Source organism: Benincasa hispida, chromosome 2 (genome assembly GCF_027475165.1).
Source record: "Benincasa hispida cultivar pf3 chromosome 2, pf3_genome.v1.1, whole genome shotgun sequence".
In the NCBI taxonomy this organism is placed as follows: Eukaryota; Viridiplantae; Streptophyta; class Magnoliopsida; order Cucurbitales; family Cucurbitaceae; genus Benincasa; species Benincasa hispida.
This window is the reverse complement of record NC_143479.1, coordinates 7338926-7356183: the sequence shown is the minus strand read 5'-3', so window position 1 is coordinate 7356183 and position 17258 is coordinate 7338926. Positions and strand designations below refer to the sequence as shown.

General features: G+C 38.6%; 3 protein-coding genes across 5 annotated transcripts; 1 reads left to right on the top strand and 2 right to left on the bottom strand.

Moving 5' to 3' along the window:
* The first annotated feature begins 498 nt into the window (after positions 1–498).
* LOC120071407 (Pentatricopeptide repeat (PPR) superfamily protein) lies at positions 499–8870 on the top strand. Of its 3 annotated transcripts, none has more exons than XM_039023677.2 (4): positions 499–2763; positions 2853–3054; positions 3214–3600; positions 5356–8870. In XM_039023677.2, exon 1 carries the CDS (start codon positions 682–684, stop codon positions 2530–2532), a length of 1851 nt encoding a protein of 616 aa, XP_038879605.1. In that variant the 5' UTR covers positions 499–681; the 3' UTR covers positions 2533–2763; positions 2853–3054; positions 3214–3600; positions 5356–8870. The 3 variants fall into 3 exon arrangements, with proteins under 3 accessions (XP_038879605.1, XP_038879603.1, XP_038879607.1); XM_039023675.2 differs by having other exon boundaries at positions 3214–5039; XM_039023679.2 differs by lacking the exons at positions 2853–3054; positions 3214–3600.
* A 1960-nt stretch (positions 8871–10830) lies between these two features.
* On the bottom strand, positions 10831–14073 carry LOC120071589 (malate dehydrogenase, chloroplastic-like). The gene is made up of 2 exons (XM_039023935.2): positions 13632–14073; positions 10831–12420 (listed from the first exon to the last, which is right to left on the bottom strand). Exon 2 carries the CDS (start codon positions 12410–12412, stop codon positions 11174–11176), a length of 1239 nt encoding a protein of 412 aa, XP_038879863.1. The 5' UTR covers positions 12413–12420; positions 13632–14073; the 3' UTR covers positions 10831–11173.
* Positions 14074–14897: 824 nt separating this feature from the next.
* On the bottom strand, positions 14898–16605 carry LOC120071403 (Pyridine nucleotide-disulfide oxidoreductase family protein). The gene is made up of 2 exons (XM_039023666.2): positions 15839–16605; positions 14898–15722 (listed from the first exon to the last, which is right to left on the bottom strand). Exons 1-2 carry the CDS (start codon positions 16532–16534, stop codon positions 15021–15023), a joined length of 1398 nt encoding a protein of 465 aa, XP_038879594.1. The 5' UTR covers positions 16535–16605; the 3' UTR covers positions 14898–15020.
* Between the last annotated feature and the right edge of the window lie 653 nt (positions 16606–17258).

Here is a 17258-nt window from a genome sequence, read left to right as displayed (position 1 = left end):
AAAAAAACCAAATAATTACGAAACAGAGCTTAAATATTTTATTATGTGTCTTATAGAAGTTCATGACATTTAAAATTTTTGAAGTAAATCACGGGCAATCAATTTCGACATACTAAGCAAACCCTAAACCATTTTCTTACGATTGAATGGGAAAATCGACATGCATTGAAAGAAATGAGTAAAATATCTTTCAGATCACGAGAATGGTGATGGAAAATGTGTAGAAACGATTGGCGAGGAGTGAAGAACCGATTGAAGACGACGTCTAAGACCAAGGAGAGTTGAGAGAAACCTGAGAGTAAAAATTGAGAGTATGAGAGACGAAGGAGACAAACGATCCCTTAATAAATCTAGTATTTAGGGCGCTATTTGAGATGTTTGAAAACTTGGGAGTAATTATGATATTTCACATAGCAAAAAGATCAGATATAGATAAGTTTTTAGAAATGAGTTAGCTTAGATTTTTTATTTTTTATTTTTTATTTTTGTGCAATTTCCCACCAAAAAACTTACTCTTTAACCTAAAATTACCACAAAATGAAGTCGATGTATCGTTATGTGGTATTAACGTTCACGGGACAGCAAATCCGGCGGTATTGAAGAACACCAACGACGGCCAAATTGGCGGTGGTGCCCCATAGCAAAAACGATTCAGAAGGATAACCGGGCGGCCATCGATAGATGACTGGAATCTTCCGTCGTCATTCTATCCTCTCTCCGAAACACCATCATCATCGTTTCGCATCCACCTCTCTGCTTTCTTCCAAATTTCGACAACAAAACTCAACACCTCACTTGGAAAGAGAGCTCCTGATTTCTCTCATAAAATCATGTACCCACAAATCCCAATTGCTCCAAATCCATGCCCACATCATCCGTACTTCTTCCATTCAAGACCCCATTGTTTCCCTCCGCTTCTTGACTCGCACCGCCTCTGCCCCTTTTCGCGATTTGGGCTATTCTCGACGATTCTTCTCTCTCCTGACGAACCCATTTGTTTCTCATTATAATGCGATGTTGAGAGCCTATTCTTTGAGCCCTTCACCTCTGAAGGGATTGTACATGTACAGAGATATGGAAAGGCAAGGAGTTCGCGTCGATCCCTTGTCTTCTTCCTTTGCCGTTAAGTCTTGTATAAGAATGCTTTCATTATTTAGTGGGGTTCAGATTCACGCGAAGATTTTTAGAAATGGGCATCAATCGGATAGTCTTTTGCTCACCTCCATGATGGACCTGTATTCTCATTGTGGCAAACTTGAGGATGCGTGCAAATTGTTCGACGAAATTCCTCAAAGAGATGTTATTGCTTGGAACGTTTTGATTTCTTGTCTAACTCGAAATAAACGGACTAGGGATGCTTTAGGTTTGTTTGACATCATGCAAAGTCCAACATATCTCTGCGAACCTGATAAAGTTACTTGTTTACTTCTCCTCCAAGCTTGTGCAGACTTGAATGCATTGGAATTCGGTGAAAGGATTCATAATTATGTTCAACAGCACGGTTATAATACTGAGAGTAATTTGTGTAATTCGTTGATATCGATGTATTCGCTGTGTGGGCGTGTGGACAAGGCTTATGAAGTGTTTGATAAAATGCCGGAGAAAGATGTTGTTTCATGGAGTGCGATGATTTCCGGGTTATCAATGAATGGACAGGGGAGAGAAGCTATTGAAGCGTTTTGGGAGATGCAAAAGAAGGGTATTGAGCCTGATGATCATACTTTCACTGCAGTTCTTTCTGCTTGTAGCCACTGTGGCCTTGTTGATGAAGGAATGGCTTTTTTTGATCGTATGAGACAGGAGTTCAGGATAGTTCCCAACGTCTATCACTATGGATGTATGGTTGATCTCTTGGGTCGCACTGGAATGCTTGATCAAGCCTATAAACTCATAATGTCAATGGAGGTGAACCCAGATGCAACATTATGGAGGACCCTTCTTGGAGCTTGCAGAATTCACGGTCATGCAAACCTTGGGGAGCGCATAATTGAGCATTTGATTGAACTCAAATCTCAAGAAGCTGGAGATTATGTGTTGTTGCTGAACATTTATTCTTCGGCTGGCAACTGGGACAAGGTATCTGAATTGAGGAAATTTATGAAGGAGAAGGGTATTTATACTACACCTGGCTGCACCACAATAGAATTGAATGGGGTGGTGCATGAGTTTGCTGTGGATGATATTTCGCATCCTATGAAGGACAAGATCTACGAGAAGTTGGATGAGATCAACAAGCAGCTAAAGATTGCAGGTTATGAAGCTGAAATATCTTCTGAATTACACAGATTAAAGGCAGAAGATAAGGGGTATGCGCTTTCTAACCATAGTGAAAAATTGGCCATAGCCTTTGGGGTTCTTGCAACTCCGCCAGGAAGAACCATCAGAGTGGCAAATACCGTTCATATTTGCATGGATTGTCATAACTTTGCTAAGTATATCTCCAGTGTTTATAACAGAAAAGTGGTTGTTAGGGACCGAAGTCGGTCACATCATTTCCGAGAGGGTCGGTGTTCCTGCAATGATTATTGGTAGTGACCGAACACCATAAAGTCTCAGAATATTACATGATCCACGAGGAAAATTTTCCCAGAGCTTTCAGCTTGTGGCCATGGGCTGTTTCTGAAGATGGGAGACGAGAGTCTGATATTGCAACAGAAGCTGGATTAAAGCTTTGTCATACTACACAAAGAAGTAAAAGTGAATGCTGAACGTTCTCCTCTCTTAAAGAACTTCGCCAACAAACCGATTCTGTTTAATTTTCAGGTATCAACCTAAAAGATTCAATCCTAGTATGTCTCATGATTTGATGCACAGTCGTATCAACCACGTTTTACAAAATTTTCATTTACTAGGAACTTCTATTGAAAGTGTTTGCCCGGACCACATCCAATGTAATAGCAACAAAAGAACTTCTTTGGATCATACACGCCCACTGGAATTGCTCGACTTCTTCCTCTCATTACTTCAATTGGCATTGTATCACGAGTGTAGGATTCCCATTCATGTTACAGGTTTAGCCCCTTCTGCTTTGGAACTTCTGCTGCTATTGGAACAGTTGAGTTCACAGTGTTGAAATTATATTTTAGCCCTAAAGGTGTTTTGGTCTTTTATCAGTCTAGAGTCTTTTAGTGTTTGGTTATTTATACCTGTCGTTGTAATGTGTACGAATTAAAAATAAAAAACTCTTATCGTGGTTTTTTCTCTCTGGTCTAGGGTTTTCCACGTAACTGTTTTCTTTTCTTCCCCAACTTTTTCAAGATGATATTAGAGCATGGTGATGAGAATGTCGCTGGAATAGAAGAGATTCAGTCATCGACTCTAGCAGGGGATGGAACTACAGGAGAAAATTCTAACAATGCTGAAATTAGGGCTACCGTCGACCAATATCTAGGGTCATTACTTGGACCGATTCAAATCCAACACACGGGACAGTAGCTCCTCGTCGATCCAGCCGTTACTGCGATCGGAGGACCTCCGTCACTGCCGTCGAGACTCGAACATCCTCTGTTGGTCCAGCCCAAACACGAGCGCTTGCCATCGACGATTCCGTTGTTCCAACCACCGATCGCAACCCAGACACAGTCAGCAGAGCTTTTCCAGGTCAGTCGTCCTCTCATCCTTCAGTATTTTTTTCGTCTTTGCCCAGCTCTTCGGCCGTCCGTTCCCCGAATCCAAACCAAATCACCTACCTTCCGTCTCCTTTACCCAGTCTTTCGAACGTGCCCGGCCTCTCGGTCTACCAAAACCCACCAAACCACTCGAACTAGCCGGTCCAGTCGAACCCGGTCCAGCTGAACCCGGTCCAGCCCAACCCTGTACAACAAGTTTTTTTCTCCCACTACTTATCCTCTGGTCAGCCAGCTCCTCAAGTTGGTCTTCCCACATCGGTAGAAACAATATCATCAGGGTCTATGGGCAGAAACAACCTACAACGATTTTTAGTGGGACAGTTAGCGTTCAACAACAACTGGCAAATCTGCAGAGTAGATTTGTGTACTTGGGGCAGCTGTTAGATCTACGGCCAATTCATCAATTGATTTTCTACCAGATACATATCTGGAGGTTCCGTTATGTTCAGAAACTCCGGTAACTGCTTACCCTACTTTACCTTTCGCAAACATTATGTATGGTTCTGTTGGCAATTCTGCAGGATTTTCTATTGGCGAAAAACTTAATGGTCAGAACTACTTTTCTTGGTCACAATCTGTGAAGATGGTTCTCGAGGGACGGCACAAGTTCGAGTATCTAACAGGGGAGATACCAAGACCAAATCCTGGAGATCTTCAGGAATGTATATGGAAAGGGGAGGATTCCTTCCTCAGCTCATTTTTAATAAACAGTATGGAACCTCAGATCGGGAAGCCTCTTCTTTACTCAGCTTCGGCTTGGGATATCTGGGAAGCTGTCCAGAAACTTCATTCGAAGAGGCAGAATGCTTCACGCCTTTATACATTGAGAAAACAGGTGCAAGTAGGGGACTCTCGGCGTAACATCCTATTTCAATAAATTATCACTTTTGTGGCAAGAAATGGATCTGTGTCGAGAAATAGTTTGGAATTGCCCAGTTGATGGGGTTCAGTATTCGAAGATTGAGGAGGTTGACCGCGTATATGATTTTCTAGCTGGCTTAAACTCGAAATTTGATGGTGTTCGGAGCCGAATTTTGGGACAAAGACTAATGTCGTCCCTGATGGAAGTTTGCTCAGAGGTCAGATTGGAAGAAGATTGAACTAGCACTATGAATGGTACAACGCCTAATGCCCTAGACTCTGCTACGTTTGGAGTCAAGTCATCGGGATCAGAGAATGACAAATAGAGTAGAAAAACCCCTCCAATTTGTGAACATTGTAAGAAACCATGGCATACGAAAGATCAGTACTAGAAATTACATGGCCGACCTCTAAATGGCAAGCGACGTCCTCCGAACGATAAATCTAAGTCTAGTCGAGCCTTTGTTAGTGAAACAATTGGTCGTGCTCCTCCAGGGACGAGCCAGGTGGATCCAGGTACAGTCGAAACCGACAATATTGCGCAGTCAGGTACTCCCAATTCCTTTAGTTTCTTTGCTGAGGGAGATGAATCTTCGATTCTTGATTCCAAAGCAACGGACCATCTAACTGGATCATCTGATCATTTTCTCTCTTATTATCCAAGTGCTGGAAATGATAGAATAAGAATTGCATATGGGAATTTGCCCCCGTTGTTGGAAAGGGTCACTTATCTCCAATTCAAGGACTGATTTTATAGAATGTCTTACATGTGCCAAAAATATCGTATAATTTGCTATCAATCAGTAAGTTAACCAGAGATTTGAACTGCAAATTCGTGTTCTCACCAGATAATGTTTCGTTTCAGGACCTGAGCTCTAGGAAGATGATTGGCACTACCCGGCACAATAAGGGGCTCTATTTCCTTTCCGAGGATGCTTCTTCTAGGAGTTGTTTACTGTCTTCTCTTACTATTTCTGAAACTGATTTCTTATTATGGCATTTTCGTCTTGGACATCCAAACTTTCATTATATGAAATATCTATTTCCACATTTATTTCGAAATGTGAATGTGTCATCTTTGTCGTGTGATGTTTGTATTTGTGATAAACAATCTAGGGCGTCTTTTACCTCACAACCCTAACCTTCCCGACCCTTCCATCTGATACATAGTGACGTTTGGGGTCCGTCGAATGTCACAATGGTGTCAGGTAAATGGTGGTTTGTTACCTTCATAGATGATTACACCCGTCTTACATGGGTGTTCCTTCTTATAGACAAGTCTGAAGTGACGACGGTCTTTCAATAGTTTTACATCACCATCAAAACCCAGTTCAATACCAAAATCGCCATTCTTCGAACTGACAATGGGTGTGAATTTATTAATCAGTCCCTTCGTGAGTTTCTAGACTCCAAAGGTATCGTCCACCAAAATTCTTCTGCCTATACGCCTCAGCAGAATGGAGTAGTCGAACGGAAAAATCGTCACCTCATTGAAGTAGCACGATCCCTCATGATACCTGCATCCTTATCCTCGCTATGGGGGGATGTTGTACTTACTACAGCTCATCTCATCAATCGGATGCCCTTTTGTGTGCTTAAATTCCAAACCCCTTTAGAGCATTTTAAAGAATCCATCTCGTCCACTTGCTTTTTCCCAGATGTTCCTCTTAGGGTTTTTGGGTGCACCGTTTTCGTCCATAATCACCGTCCTCACCAGAGTAAATTTGCTCTTAGGGCCCAAAAAAGAGTCTTTGTTGGGTGTCCGCTCCATCAACAGGGCTACAAGTGCTTTCAGCACCTTCCTTTCGAAAGTATTTTGTCACCATGGATGCCACATTTCTAGAGGACAAGCCCTTCTTTCCCGTTAGCTCTCTTCAGAGGGAGACTTTGAATGAAGAGGCTACACTTCCACCTACTCTATTCCGTTAGACTTGTTTCCTGAACCTATCCCTAAAACAAATGAGTCTGTCTTCCTTACAAAACAAGTGCCTTGGATAACCTACTATAGGAAGCATCTCCGAAAGAAAATAGTTTCTGAAATTCTTCCCCCTGTTGCTCCATCGGAAGGTGTTCAAGAGTCAGAATCGGACTAGCTCAGGCTCAAGGTACCCCTAGTCATAAGGACAATGAGTATGTTGAAGGTGATGTAGGGGACTCGGGGGAAGTCAGGGATGTAATGAAGCACCAAGTGGTACTCAAGGGACTGAAAATGGATAACAGTTGGGTACAGATCAACAGACATACATGATCAGTGAGATTGAGATTGATGCTACCTTGGATTTGCTGATAGCTCTGCGGAAAGGTACAAGGTCGTGCACCAAACACTCCATGAAAAGCTTCTTGTCTTACAGTAACCTGTCTATGAGATTTAGAGCTTTGACCACCAGCCTGGATACTGTGATAATTCCAGGCAATGTGCACAAGGCTCTGGAAATTCCTAAATGGCGAGTTGCAATTATGGAGGAAATGTGGGCTCTTGAGACTAACAAAACGTGGGATCTGGTTAGTCTTCCGAGAGGTCACAAAACAGTAGGGTGTAAGTGGGTTTTTACTGTGAAATACAAGTCAGATGGAACTCTCGACAGATATAAGGCCAGATTGATTGCAAAAGGATTCACTCAGACATATGGAGTAATTACTCAGAAACTTTCTCACCTGTGGCAAAACTTTAACACTATTCGTGTTCTTCTCTCTGTGGTTGTTAATCAAGACTGGCCCCTCCATCAGTTGGATGTGAAAAATGCTTTTCTGAATGGTGAGCTGTAAGAAGAGGTATATATGAACCCACCTCCAGGTTTTGAAGCACAATTCGGCAATTAGGTTTGCAAATTAAAAAAATCCTTGTATGGCCTGAAGCAGTCTCCTAGAGCCTGGTTCGGAGACTGGTTCGATCGGTTCACCACCTTTGTTAAATCTCAGGGATTTGTTCAAGGACATTCAGATCACACCTTGTTCACTAAGAAGTCAGCACCAGGGAAAATAGCGGTCTTGATTATCTATGTTGACGATATTATACTGTTAAAGGATGATTCAGCAGAGATTGACAGGTTGAAACGACGAATGACAAATGAGTTTGAGATCAAATATCTCGATGCCTTGAGATATTTCCTAGGAATGGAGGTAGCAAGATCAAAGGAAGGGATCTTAGTATCTCAGAGGAAATACATTCTCGATTTGTTGTAAGAGACTGGAATGACAGGGTGTAAACCTGCCAACTTCAATCTGATAGAGTCAGTAGATGATGTTCCTGTGAACAAAGAGAGATATCAACGGCTTGTGGGGAAACTAATATATCTTTCGCATACCAAACCTGATATATCATATGCGGTTAGCTTGGTCAATCAGTTTATGCAAGCTCCGTACAAAAGACACATGGAGGCAGTTACACGGATCTTGAGGTATCTGAAGTCTTCTCTTGGAAAGGGTTTGGTTTTCAGAAAGCATGATAAAAGGTGTATCAAGGCCTACATAGATTCAAACTGGGTTGATTCTGTTATAGATAAGAAGTCCACCTTAGGATACTGTACTTTTGTGTGGGGAAACTTAGTTACCTGGAGAAGTAATAAGCAAGGTGTCGTGGCTAGAAGCAAGGTGTTATGGGGACAACTTTCACTTCTAAAGCATTCAAGGCAAGGGAGGAAGGGAGGAAGAATGGAGGATGACATAGCTAGGTCGCAGGATTTCAAATCCTGGGCCTGGGGCGTTACAGATGGTATCAGAGCTGAACCTCTCCCAGTAAGATGTAGTCCGGGGACGAACAAGTGGAAGCTGGTGGGCATGTAACGACCCGAGTTCAGGAAGGGTACATGAATGAACCAGTATCACATCTGAACGAGAGGGATCTTGAGGACATGAAAGTAAGGTTAAGAAAGGCTTAAAACAATTGAAAGTTACTACCTATACCAACAAGGTGCACCTTCCTTTTCAGTGGCTCAATCATAAGAACTCCAAAGTTAAGTGTGCTTGGCTTGGAGTAATCTTATGTTGGGTGACCTTTTGGGAATTTTCCTAAGGGAGAATGATATAGGACTATGAGCTTGGGTATATGTGAAGAGATTTGGTTGAAGAAGGTTATGGTAGATGTACATGAAGAAAGTCATGACCGACACTTCATCAAAGAAAAACTGGATAATGGTAGCAAGTTGAGTCTTTTATCAGTGTTGAAATTATATTTTAGCCCTAAGGGCGTTTTGGTCTTTTATCAGTGTAGGGTTTCTTACTGTTTAGTTATTTATACCTGTCCCTGTAATGTGTATGGTTTTTTTCTCCCTGGTCTAAGGTTTTCCACGTAACTCTAGTGTTTTCTTTTCTTCCTTTAACTTTTTCAAGACATAGGGTTGCTATTGATATGAATGAAAGCACCAGGACAATTATCAGCGAGAACAAGGTCGTTTGGTCTAAGATTTTATAGATGTTTGGGAATAAAAGATGTATGAGAATAAGATTTCTATAAATAAGAGATGTGAGAATCAAAGATGTCATGAAATAAGGTTTAATAGATGACTATGTTTGGTTATGTATGGGAATAAGAATAGGATGTCTTGTGTTATATTTTTTCATGTAATTATAAATATAAAACTATCAAAATTAGTTTCAATAATTCATTTTTGTTTATTAATTAATTTTTATTACATTAAATTATTAAATCAATTTTAAGTCATTAAAATTTTATTAAATTTATCCACTCACCCTCCAATTTAATATATTTATTATCAATTAAATTTTTTATATTGCACATTTATATTATCAACCTTTATTAAAAAAATGTTGGTTATTAATTTAAATATCTATTTTCTTTCTTTTTTTCCATGATTTTGTTAATTTAAGAGTTAATTAACTAATTGTTAAATGTCAATTATAAGCTTTATATATATACAAAAAAACGTTGATATAAACTAATTTATTTTAAATCATCAAACAATGTTTTAATTTTTTTTTAAAAAAAATAACTATAATTATAGATTAAAACTAGAAGTAAAAGTATATAAGATTGTTTAATTGAATAAATTAACTTACTTTATTATTAGTTAGTTAATTAATATTTTTTTAAAGACTAGTCAATAATTTTAATAAATAATTTATGATGTCAATATATATTACCAATAAAAAGAAATTTAAAAATATATAATTATGGTTATTCACTTTTTTTAAAAGATTATGGTTTTTCATATTAATTCATAATAATAGAATAAATTATATTAGCATTAGTATTAATAAAATTAATCATATATGTCAATTATAAATTTAATTCAAACATATTTATGAAAACTAAATAAATTAAACAATATCAAGAAAAAAAGTAAAACAATAAAAAGTAAGAGAGAAAAAACCATTGAAAATAGAAAAAATCTATTTATTTGGGTGGTTTTATCTATGGATGAGAATATGAATATGTTGAATGAAATATTTGACTCCAGAATCTCTCGATTGGCACATGTAATTTTATAAATCTAAAAGAGTATATCTATCATTACAATTTTGTAAATAATTTTAAATTAACGCAGCAGTAATGTTTCACATTACCTGCATTCACATTGAGTAATTTAAAATAATAATAATAATAAAAGACTTATCAAAACTTTGATAGGTATACTCTTTTAAATTTATAAAGTTGTTCATTTAAAATTATTTCTTGTTCATATTGCTTGGATGAATGTCATTTGTGGATTATCTAAATTCATTTATATCATTTATTAATTTACATTTACAACATTATAAGATCATTCTTCATCTACAAAAGTTGGAAATGAAGTTTTCCAAAAATCTTAGTACTAAAAAATCATCATGCTCTCTAAGAAACATTGCACTAATATTAAAATAAAAAAGTTGAATAGAAATTTCTTAAAAGATAGCATCACTTGTAAAATCAACATGCTTTTTTAGAAACATTGTAACAATCAACAAAATTTAGTATAATTTAAAACATTGGAATATCAAATGATTTTAAATCATGTTTTTTAAGAAAAAAAAATAAAAATAAAACAATGGACAAAGCTTGGGAGTGACATAATAAATCCGTCTATTGATTCTAAAGAATAAATAAAACTAAGTAAAACTTCGTAATGACCAGAATCAAAAAATAGAAAAATATTAGTGAATGCATCTCCATAAAAGACAAGAAAAAACACCTATTTAATTCATAAAAGAGATGAATATTGCTATTTTGAAGGGGAATTTTTTTTATTATTATTATTAAAATAGCAATATTCATCTATTTAATCCCATTTTGTAGGCTTCTGGGACAAACATAGCAGTGTAAAAAGAGAGCTCAAAGGCTTTTGTAAGAAATTAAGATGAAGTAAATCGAGGAACCCAAATCATAAACTGGGAGAAAAGTTGATTGACTAAAGCTTTGTTGAATTATACAAAGAAGTAAAAGTGAACGTGTTGAACGTTCTGTCTCAAACAACTTCGCCAACAAACCGATTATGTATTTGTTTTGGGTATTGACCGAACAAATTCAATCCTAGTGTGTCTTATGATAAGGTGCACAGTCGTAGCAACCGTGTTATTTCAAAATTTTCAATTACTAGGACTACGGCAACAGTTAATATCTCAAACAGAAGTTCTCCATCAAACGAGGTAAAATGAAAACATACAAACTACTAAACAAAAGGAAAAGCCGCAAACCAATTCTTAGGATTCAATGCTACTCTCCAAGCATGTTCTGGAAAAGCAAGGCTTTAAACAGCCACGGCTTGCTTCTGTGTAAAAGCAATACCCTTCTCAATGCTTGCCTTCAGTTCTGGCTTTAAAGCTTCAAGTGCCTTTTGCTCGTACTCGGATAAACCCTGGAGATCAGACGTTACAAAGGCTTCGATTCCTTTCCTCCCGAGCTTAACCCTCGATGCAAAGAAGGGAAGCTCAGTTAGATCAGACTGCACAAAAGTGCACTCATATACATCACTGTCTCCGTCCAAGGCACGGAGAGATGATTCGACAAATCTTGCTGCAGCATATGCCATTGAAAGGGTTGCGGAGCCTGCCCCTGCCTTCGCTTCAACAACTTCAGTTCCCGCATTTTGAATCCTAACAGTCAGTTCTTGAATTTGTTCATCTGTAAAACTCACTGAAGGTCTTGTCTTTGATAGCAAAGGAAGAATTGTTATTCCTGCATGTCCCCCGACAACCGGGACATCAACATCAATCAGTTTAAGGTTCTTCTTTTCAGCAACGAAAGTGTTTGCCCGTACAACATCCAATGTAGTAACCCCAAAAAGCTTCTTTGGATCATACACGCCCTTCTGCTTTAGAACTTCTGCTGCTATTGGAACAGTTGAGTTCACAGGGTTGCTAATGATATGGATGAAAGCATCAGGACAATTATCAGCAACTGCCTCAACCAAACTTTTCACTATGCCAGCATTTATGTTGAAGAGGTCATCACGAGTCATACCAGGCTTTCTCGGAACCCCAGCAGGTATGACAACAACATCTACACCTTTTAAAGCATTGGCTAATTCAGAAGGTCCAGTGAAATCCTGAACTTTGGAGGGAGTGTTGCAGTGGCTAATATCAGCAGCAACACCCTTGACATTTGCAATATCATAAAGGTTCAGGGTGGCAACCAATGGCGACATCTTGATGAGAAGTGCCAGAGGCTGACCTATACCTCCAGCAGCTCCAAGAACAGCAACTTTGTAAGAAGCTTGAGGTTGAAGACTTTTGCATACATTCTGGTTCACTCTTTGAGCTGACGGAGCAAGATGACGCCATAGGGCAGCACTGCTCTGTTTCCCTAGGAAAGATGACTCTGAGTCACAACGAAGAGATGAAGCTGCCTTGAGGCCACAGAAGCTCTGAAGAGTCTCTTGTGAATTGATTCTTAAGCTAGCAGACTTTGATTGGTAAAATGAGTTGAGTTTAGTATTAAGTGATGCAGTTGCTCCAACTGACAAAATAGTTGCTGATGTTGCGGCCATATCTGACTCTGTTAAAGAAAGGGGAGGCAAGGAACTGTCAGCCATTAACATAATCTGGTGATTCTCCAACAATACAAAACCATCAGAATTGCTAGACTCTGATGAAGTAACACATATAATCTGGTAAGTAAAGTTATCTTTTTCGTAAACCAATCAGGAGCATAGATAGTTCTACTCTAGTAAGAAAACTAAGACAACTGCTCCAACTATAACAAGTGTGTTCCATAAAGATCAACAAGATGTTCAGATGATTCATTCAGAAAAATAGAAGTCCTGAGAGTACACGAACCATACTTACATAAATAACATAAATGTAAAGTTTCAATCCTCGAAATTACAAATATTACCTAGATCAGAGTATAATAAAAATCACAGCAACCTGATACATGTTATAATTTACCAAAAATGGAAAGAAGGCGATGATAGACCAGTGACGATTTTTTTTTTTTTTTTTTTTGCTTGCAATAAAAACCAATAGCATGGAAGTAGATACAGTTTCCAAACACAACCAGCTATCCAGATTATTCAGGAAATAGATATTAGAAAACATATTGCAAGTTTACAGAACAAAGTAAAAATTAAAGGCAAAATTTATCAAGTTATATTAGCAAAACATGTAAGAACTCTAGGACTTTATACTACTCATACGTAATTCGTCAGTTTTCTTTTAGTTATCAAACACGACAAGTTAAGAAAAAGAGCCTTGATTGTCCATGTAAAGTTGTGGCCCAAAATTTGTTGTTCTCACTTAAAAAGGGAACATCAACAAATATCTATTCCCAGAAGCTAAAAAGCACAAGAAAAATGGGAGTTCGCCAAAGACACATCTTTTCAGATCCACACTACTAAAAGGAGGAAAAAAGAAAAATCTTCACTCATTTATTCGGGTGTAAATTTCCAGGGATTAAATCCCTAACCACTAACTTTGTTTAGCTCATCTTCAAAAACGAAAGGATAATTGAATTCCTAATCGAAACACCAACTTCAAAATCAACCAATATATAAACCAAATAAATCAACAATCAGATCCATAGCATATGAAATGAACAAAAACAAATCGATCAGCGAAAAACACACATTTTGAGGAAAAGGGTATGAAAGAAACAACCGAAACAAGCTGAAGAATGAATCAAACATTCAACCAGCACTGATTTCTCCATATTCCCAAGAAAGTGAAACACAAACAAATAAACAAAGAAAGAATATAGAGAAGTCATACTTGAAACCCAGAAAAAATCTAGCTCGAAATGGAAGAGGAAAGTGAGTAATCGAAGATTTATGGGGCTCAAAAGGGTATTCGAAAAGGGTATTGTGGGTCTTAGAATTCTCCGCCTGAAAGCATTGGACGTAGCACTTCTTTTTGAACAGCCAAGCTTTATATTGTTTCCCTTTCTCTTTCTGTGTACCGAATACACCGCCGCAATACGAATCTAGTCCCTTTTTCAAAGCGCTTTTGTTCCCCAAATCTTCACCGTTACTTCTCTTCTTCCTTTCAACTCGGGGTTCAGTTCGGTTCGGTCCGGTGAGGCAAACCGGGTCCGGTCAAGGTGGATTTATTTGTGGATATTCTTTAAAATAAAACAAAAAATTACCTCTTTTGGTTCTTGTTCTTCTGTTTTTCTTCTTCTTCTGTTTTACCTGAGAGAGAGAGAGAGAGAGGTGGGGGAGGATGTGGCAGCTGAACACAAAGTGGAAGGGAAAAGAACAAACCTAATTTTCAAGTGGTTTGGTTCGGATAAACAGCGAACCGATCCGAGCCGGTTGGTTCAAATTTTGATGAAAAAACAACTAACGCGAATCGGTTGGGGTTGGGTTTTTACACCCCTGCCGGTTTCAACGGTCCTGATTCTCCCACTCAGTTTTAACGTTAATTACTAATTCTTGTCTTAAAAAGAGATGTCTGTTTAATTTTTCCATATGTATAAATTAAAGTTCTGTAAAAGGAACGAATCCACGGGAGTTTATTTGATCTAATTGTTATTTTTAGCCAATTTGGCATCTAATTTTGTATTAGAATAACCGTTCTGTTTTATATATTAGCAATTTGCCTCTTGAAACTTGTGAATTAAAATTAAAAGAGAAAATTTGTGACGTAGCAAATGATATTAGAATATAATCGACTTATTTACACGCAACTCTACGGCCATTGGCCAAATAATAATTGCGAAAAAGAAAAAGCACAAGAAAATTGAGATATCACATCTTACTTGGCTCTTTAAATATATTGTAAAATGACATTTCAACAACCAATACTTCCTTCTTCTTTATACTTTATAGAAGAAAACCAAATTCAATTAATCTAATTAATTAATTGGCTCTTCATCACCATTAAACGGTGTGTTGTAGCTGCGTAATTGATTACTTAATCATATAGAGGAAATAAAAACAATCATCATTGCATATTCTCAACTAAATAATATAAAAACCAGTGGTCTCTTTCATTGGGAACACAGATTTGAAGTTGAAATTTTTAACAAAAGTGAAGTGATGAAAGTTAAAATTCATTAACATTAAACATCCCATCTACAAAATCTATATGATTGAATTGATTATCTGGATGCCTTAGGAAACTAAAGATTTATGTTTTCTTTTTAATTAGACAGTTCTCTCATAAACTAACTTTCTCCATCTCCCTCTTCAAAGCATTAGCTCTCACCAAGCTCCCAATGGTATTCACAGCCAATTTCAAGTCCTCCAATGGATTCCCAGGCACCACTCTCTTGTACAAGTAACTGTCAAATGTCATCTTCTGCACATACTCGTCGGCGCACATCTCCACAAAAGCCTCCCTCGCCGGATTCGACCTGTAAAACACCTTCTGCAACACATCCAGAACCTTATAAGTTGGCCAGTAAGTTTTATCCCATTTCTCTAAGTACTTCCTCAGGTCTGATTCCTCCACCATTCTCTTCCCATTCTCCGATCCCTCGACAATCGCCTCTGCGCACATTCGTCCACTCTTCGCTGCAAAATATATGCCCTCCCCGGAGCATTTTGTCACATACCCAGCTGCATCGCCCACAAGTGCCACTCTCCCGGCCAGCCGCCGTGGACGAGGGTGTTCAGGGATTGGATGTGCTTCAACTCGGATGATCTTCCCTCCTAAGATCTTGTCCTTTGCTCTGTTTCGTGTGGCTATTTGAAATTTCTTGATATCAGCCTTGTGAGTCACTGTACCGGTGCCAACGGCGACATGGTCGCATTTCGGGAAAACCCACCCGTAGAAATCCGGCGACACGTCGTCACCTACGTACATCTCTGCAAGATTCTCGTAGTACACCATTTTGTCATCTGGGATTTTGATTCTCTCCTGAAATTGCAAACCCCCAATTCTCTAATTTAACACAGTTCATTCTATTTTGCTGGTAAATACTACACAAAGCTAATTCCTCCTTAAGAAAACCCTAACCCCTAAAGTTGATTTACCTGAAATGCGATGGCGTAATCGTAATCGCCGGCGTCAATGGCCTTGGCGACTCGAGAATTAGCTCCGTCGGCACCGATCACGGCGTCGACCTCCAATGTCATCTTCTCTCCGACGCCTCCTTTCTTCCCGTCGTACGCAGTGTAATGAATGACATACGGTGCATTTTGTTCCTTTGGAAGTTCCAATTTCATCACCAAGCCGTTAATCACATTAGCCCCATTTTCAGCAGCTCGATTCCGAAGATACGCATCCAGAACCTCTCGCCGAACCATCCCAATGTACTCGTGAGGTTTTAGGGTTCGGCCAATATCCACAGCGACGTTCGACGGAGAGATCATCTTCATCTTTGTGACACGACGGTCAATCAGGTCCAACGGAAGATCGAACTCGCCGACCATACACAGAGGAATCGCACCACCGCAGGGCTTGCAGTTGTCGAGCTTCCTCTCGAACAAGAAAGTCTCAACGCCGCCTCTGGCAAGAGTTTCAGCTGCCGATCCTCCAGCGGGACCGCCGCCAACCACGGCGACTCTGAGGTTCCGGCCGGCGATTTTAGGGCTCGTTTTAGCAGCGGCGACATAGAAGCGGCGCCGAAATTGGGGGTTCGGGTTGGCCTTGGTTTGCGTGATGAAATGGGGCTTCTCCGTCGAGGATTGGCGGAGGCCGGTGAAGGATTTGAGAGCAACGGAGGCCATTTAGTCGAGCAGGGAGTGAAGCTCGGAGTGGAGGAGTAATGGCCGTGGGAGTTCGTTGGGTTATTTTTATATATTTAATGGATATGGTTTGAGATTTGAGTAGTTGATAGCCGTTGGATGGAGAAGATGGACGGTGGATATTAGAAATGGATAATCGTACTGGATTTTTAGGATACCCTTGTTCAGTTTTTTTTTAATTTTTTAAAAATATAATTAGCAATGAACGATTGGCATTGTGCCACGTTAGCTCTATTTTTGTTTAGTGTCCAGTTCTTCCGCAGGAGAAAAGATATCAGTCATGCAGCCAATTAAGTGACGACAACTCAGCTAGGCCGTGGCTGCTTCTCTTGCCTCCCATAAAAAAACAACAAAACAAAATTGTTTGCAAAATATCACTTTATTATCACTAAAAATAGAGTGTCAAACGCTGATCGGCCTCAATTAATATTAAACTTTGTAAATAATTTCTTTTATTTTTTTATTTTTAAAAATCCTTCTAAAAATTAACTTTGGATAGTTAAATTTTTATTTATTAAAAATATAATGATTAAAATCAATATAAAGTACAGAAATGAAAATGATATTTAACTTAAAAATTTTCTATTGACTTGTATTTTAAACTATAAATATGTTTGGTCTCTAAAAATTTAAACTATGTCTTTTAAATCGTGATAAAGTTGCTACTTCTTATTTACTTTAAAAAATTAATCTTGTTGTGAATTTT

Bases quoted from the DNA above. Each gene is read 5' to 3' on its own strand.
- LOC120071407 (XM_039023679.2), top strand. From the start codon at position 682: ATGACTGGAATCTTCCGTCGTCATTCTATCCTCTCTCCGAAACACCAT.
- LOC120071589 (XM_039023935.2), bottom strand. From the start codon at position 12,412: ATGGCCGCAACATCAGCAACTATTTTGTCAGTTGGAGCAACTGCATCA.
- LOC120071403 (XM_039023666.2), bottom strand. From the start codon at position 16,534: ATGGCCTCCGTTGCTCTCAAATCCTTCACCGGCCTCCGCCAATCCTCG. The intron at 15,723-15,838 runs GTAAATCAACTT...TTGCAATTTCAG, and splicing joins ATTACGCCATCGCATTTCAG to GAGAGAATCAAAATCCCAGA.